We start from the raw sequence: 5675 nt of genomic DNA, 5'->3' as shown, positions 1-5675 counted from the left end.
GTGTGTGTGTGTGTGTGTGTGTGTGTGTGTGTGTGTGTGAGTGAGTGATACATCCATTTATGGGGAGAAAGAAAACAGGAAAAACAAGTTTCCTGGCAGATACATTCATATGTCTCATTAGTTAGGACTGTCTTGTTCTGAGTAGAAGGCATTATGGGTAGGTCAGTCCATACTCTGAAAGGTTAGCTTAGATGGTTTGTCTGTTTTTGGTTTTGATTTTCAGATGGGTAGATAAGGAAGCTGAATGGTTGCCAAGTGGCAAAGTCTGTCATAATGTCCTAGCAGAAAGCCCTTCTCCAGTTGATACAATTAAAGCAAAGGGCATAAGCTCAGACAATCCTTCTGGTATGAAGCCTGGCTTCAATTCCTTCTTGCTGCCTGATACTGGGCAAATTATTCTGTTTCATTGGGTTTATTCCTTCTGCTATAAAAAGTTACTAGTAATCATACCTTATTTATGTGTGTGTGTATATATACATATATATATTATATATAACAATATAGTATACTGTATATATAACATTTATACCATATATATATACAAACATATATGCATATATATATTTATATGTGGTATATGTCTCATATATATGATATGTATATATATTATTTATACCACACACATATATACATATCATATATACCATAGATATATACATATATGCATATATATCATAGATGTACCTTATATATGTATGTTATATATGGCATATATACATATATATGTATATGTGTATCATACATATGTATATGTACACATATACATGTATATATGTACATACATATGGTGTATATACATATGCAGAGAGAGAGAAAGACAGAGAGAGAGAAAGAGAGAGAGAGAGAGAGAGAGAGAGAGAGAGAGAGAGAGAGAGAGACTGAAATGTGAGCAGTGAGAAGCACATACTAGGTGTTTAATAGACATAAACATCTCCAGGCATGGTCACACTGCCTATCTGTAATCGTAGAACTTGGGAGGCTGAGGTCGGAAGATCAAGTTTGAGGCTAGACTGGACTATATGAGGAGATTCAACCTCAAAATTCCAAACCTAAACAAACCAAGGAAAAATAAACAGGAGCCCTCAAATGCATACAGAATCAAACATGACAAAAACTCAGTATAAGCAGTAAGCCATCATTATCTCTTGTAGCACTTACTGTTCCTTACTTTGTTTCTGTCATGCGTTTATACATTTGTTCTTTCCACAACAGTTCATTGACCCCCTAGATCAATAATCCTAGGGCAATTTTCCAGGATAAAGGTAACAGAGGGGTGGGACTCACAATCTGTGTGAAGTAAACATACACACTCTTTTCTTACTTGCCATTAAGCTTTTCTGGCGAGAAATTGTATTGGTAGATATTGCACTTAAAATCCTGCTTAATTCTAGTAGGAGTTGGGTAAGAGTCATTTAAACAAATATTTGAAATTACCATGTTCATGCCCAGCCATTGGGATGGATAATTGATAGAAAAGCTAAGCATCTTCTTTGGTTCCCACACTGAGTGACAGATGGCGATGCACACCTGCATGTTTATTGTGGGTTGCCAGAACCTTCCAAATTGAGGAATAGCATCAGGGAGCAGGAGCTTCCACCTTGGACACCTTCCCCATGGCATCCAGTTGTTTAGTAATCCTTTCCTCTGTGGTCAGCTGGTGCTCAGCGATAGAGTCGTGAGTCTTTGGTAGAGGGCTATTGTAGTTGAGATTGACAGGTGCTATGTTTGTTGTCCTGCCTCACGTGGTGAGTGAGCCTAAGAGAGTAGGTGCAGACCACTAAGGACTCAGCAAGATGTCTTTCCTTAGGTGGCTCTGTATATACACTCTGTTGCAGAATATATTAAGGAATTCTGGATGAGCTGAGCTAAACCCATCATACTGGCCAGGACAGGCTTAGCTATATACACAGTCCCAACTGTTTTCTCATGATGGACAGGTATGATGGCTGGCTTCTGTGGCAGAGTTTTGAGTGTTGTTCAGTTTGCTGAGTCCTAGATCTAATCCTAGCTCTAAGGCTAATTTTACAGTAGCCCAGAGTGAGACTTTACTATGTGAACCTCATGCCCTGCCTGCAGAAGCATGGGAGCTCGTATGAATAGCTTTAATAACATCCATCTTCCTTATTACTGTGCATGCATGTATATGCACATGAGTACTTAAGAACTGAGTCGTCAGCTGGAAAAGCTTACATAAAATTCTTTTAAAGAAATGGATTCTCATCAAAGCCTCACTTCTGCTTCTACCTATGCAACTAATTTGCAAGGCATAGTCACAAGGCAGATCACATCAGTTGTTCTTTGGAGAATGACAAGCAGGGAGTAGTCACACTAGGTATAAGGAAAAAAAAAGCTATTCCCATCTCTCCTAACCTTAGTCCTGAACAATGGCTGCATAGATTTCATTTTTTTTGTGTGTGACTGTCTTTCAGTGGCCTTGGTGTGCATAATTATTCTATTATATCTGCCTTTCCTACTTCTTTCTCCTTCTGTTCTGTGAAACTAGATGTTCCTTGATGTAATGATTCTTAAACTATCAAAAATTGAGGCATAGGGGCACAGCACAGCACAGTCCTAATGACCCAGATGCACGCTGTGGCTCTCATCTTGGAAACAATGTAATAACGACACAATGGTAGTTTCAGATTAATGTCTAACTTGCAAAGAAATTATTAGAAAATGAGACAGCCATGTACTGCTACAGTCATACAGCGTCTATCACCAGAAAGTGAAATTTATTGAAACTATGACAATCATTAGTATAAGAGACATAATCAAACGGGATAAGGGAACACAAACATGGGATACTTTAATTCAGAAAGGAAAAAGCTATAGAGTCATTGTGTACAATGTGCAGAAGCAGAAAGCTAGTGGAACTGCTGAGTGAAGGGTTAACCTGACTCTTTCTGGTCACTGCTTGGCAGCTTTGCCCATGTCATTTATCATTAGAGCTTCACAGAAAACCGCATGTAGCTGACCTCAGAGCTCTGAGTTCTGAAGTATAAGGTAAATGTATAATAAGTTAAGGTTTAAATAATGATACGTTTGCAGTTATTATTTTGGCCATGGGCCTGGGAATAGGGAAAGCTTGAAACTTTGGGGAACAATTGTAATTCTTGATTCTTTGTGAGATGTCATTGTTCTTTTGAACTTGGCACATTTGGTAATGGTTATACAAGGTCTTTCTTTCTACCTGCTTTTTGGAGTAACAATAAAAGAACAGGGCAAGTTAAATGAGGGAGTGTGTGTGAGAGAGAAAGGAGAAAGAACAGAGGAGGGGTGTGTGTGTGTGTGTGTGTGTGTTTGTGTGATGTATGAGTGCAAGAAAGGGAGCACGCAAGAGTGCAACCTCCAGCCCGAGGGAGGAACAAAAGTGTGCACTCTCTCAAACTACAAGCAACGAGAGAGAGAGAGAGAGAGAGAGAGAGAGAGAGAGAGAGAGAGAGAGAGANGAAGAAGAAGAAGAAGAAGAAGAAGAAGAAGAAGAAGAAGAAGAAGAAGAAGAAGAAGAAGAAGAAGAAGAAAAAGAAAAAGAAGAGAGAAGAGAGAAGAGAGAGTGATACAGAGAGAGATACAGAGAGAGACAGAGAGACAGAGACAGGAGAGAGAATATGAATATCCAGAGAGACTGGCTAGGGGGAGCAGCTCTGGGTCTTATACTATTAAAAATGCATCTTAGTGATGGCAAAGCATGTGCAAGCAGGGCCTCTGCAGACAACCAGTAGTTAAAAAAGTAGTTCAGCAGGGTGAGGAAAGGGTGCCAGTCCTGCCCTGTCCTGCCCTGCCCTGCCTTGCCCTGCTTTGTCTGCACTGTAAGGGCTGTTGTATAATCCTTGCAGCACATATAAGGAAGGGATTATTATTTCTAACCCAACAGGCTCAGGTTTTCTTCTTCTGCGGTGGGAATTGGACACAGGTCTCAGACTAATGACCTGGCCATAGTCATCATTATCAAGTAAATCTAGATCTCTCTAACCCAAGACTGCAGCCTCTACCTAGATGGCGAAGCCTGCGCTCATGGGTAGCAGGGCCTTGCTGAAGAGTATCAAAGCCTCACTGTGCTGCTTTCTACACATTTCTATGAAATGCTAAACATTTTATAAAATGTCATTTCATAAGGTATGGAATTAGATGTGGTATGGTGTGACATATAGAATTTGAATGATCTTAAATTTAATTTAGACATGAGAGTCCCTAGAACTATCTTTGAGGTAAGCTGCTTCCAGCTTAATCCCCAGGTCTTTGAAAATACCTCCACAAAGCTGAGTTTCTTAAGTAAGGACAGGTTAAGAATGAAGCTACAAAACTACTTAATATTTGCTTAGGTCCAAGAATTTTGTTCAGCTGAATCTAAACAAACACTGAAACTGTGATTATGATCTGTGGAACTCAATTAGGCAATTCAACTCACAAAATTATTTATCTTTTATCTTACAGAAGGCCATTATTGAAAACCGAGCTCTGTGGATAGCAGTCAAGAGATGTTTTGGCTATCAATCAAAAAGCCAGTATCGGATATGGCAGAGGAACTTGGCAAATGATTCAAGCTGGCCCCCACTAAACCAAACCTCCTATTCTGACATGCAGGGGGTATCCTACAGCAACCCTGTGTTTGAGAGCAATGAGGAGCAACTTTGAAGGAAAGCGATACCTAAACAGTTATCAAAATGAAGATGAAAAGAACCTATTTCAGAGATGTTAAAGCAATTTGACTCAAAAGTATCAGCTGAAGTTGGGAACTAAACTCCCAACTCCCTGGATAAGTTAAGCTTGCTCAAGTGGAGTCTATGGAGAACAATGTCCCCAGAAGATAGCATTCCTCCTAGTTTCTGATGCATTGGTGACACCTATTGAACCAAGAATGGAGCAAAGGTTGCAATGGGCCAAAAACTGGCAGATATCAGCAGGAAAACATATCTTCTTAGAATAAGTCTTTCTCAAAAAATAAAAATGAAATGAGGGAAGGTCACACAGTGTGTATTCATAGAGTTACAATACATTAAGGATCAGTTTTGAATTATTGCTTGGTGGGAAAACCAACACAAGAAAAGCATCCTCTAGTCTCCTCTATCCAGTTCAGATTCATGACTCCCTTCTCCTTCTGGTCTTGCTCTGCATATTTACTACAATGACACACACTCCTTCATCTCAGTGTCTTAAGGTACTAGAGTTCTTCTCTTGCTTCAGGACTCTGGAACAACTGTCCACAGGGTGATGATCATTTCGGAGTGATGACTCTGACTCTTCCATTAAAACACAGGGACTCCATGTTCACCAGATCAGGAAGGAAATGCTGGAGACATTGTGTGTGTGTGTGTGTGTGTGTGTGTGTGTGTGTGTGTTTCACCCTCAAAGCAGCATCTATTTCCACTCCTGCTGTCATCCCATTAGAAAAATTTTGGCCCAGGGGCTGAGGAGTGTGTTATCTCTTAAATCTAAAGTTCAATAAGACCTATGACTAAATAGGTCCCCTGCTTAGAAAGGCCTCACACTTGTTTAATACTGTGTTGTTTCTATTTTGTAAATTTTGGGGCTAAATTTACCCTACTTTCAGGCCCCACAGTGATATACATGTATCGATTTTATTCTATGGGCCCAGTGGAAGTGTATCAAAGAACCTAAGTATTGATTGTTCCCCTGACTATTACGTATGCATCCATGTTTTAGGAGTTTCTCAT

General features: G+C 39.8%; 1 protein-coding gene across 4 annotated transcripts in view; it reads left to right on the top strand.

The window, feature by feature from the left end:
• The window catches only part of Atp13a4 (ATPase 13A4), a 132103-nt gene extending 127128 nt beyond the window's left edge, over positions 1-4975 (top strand). For 3 of the 4 annotated variants that reach the window (XM_029544772.1, XM_029544773.1, XM_029544775.1), the window contains one exon: positions 4435-4975. In XM_029544772.1, the coding sequence (XP_029400632.1) occupies positions 4435-4635 (201 nt within the window). In that variant the 3' untranslated portion in view covers positions 4636-4975. The remainder of the gene's footprint in view (positions 1-4434) is intronic. The other variant, XM_021209260.2, reaches the window with a different exon arrangement.
• Positions 4976-5675: the final 700 nt, after the last annotated feature.

The sequence above is a fragment of the Mus pahari genome, chromosome 12 (assembly GCF_900095145.1).
Source record: "Mus pahari chromosome 12, PAHARI_EIJ_v1.1, whole genome shotgun sequence".
Classification (NCBI taxonomy): Eukaryota; Metazoa; Chordata; class Mammalia; order Rodentia; family Muridae; genus Mus; species Mus pahari.
Note: the sequence above shows the minus strand (reverse complement) of the source record. Positions and strands in the feature narration are given on the sequence as shown.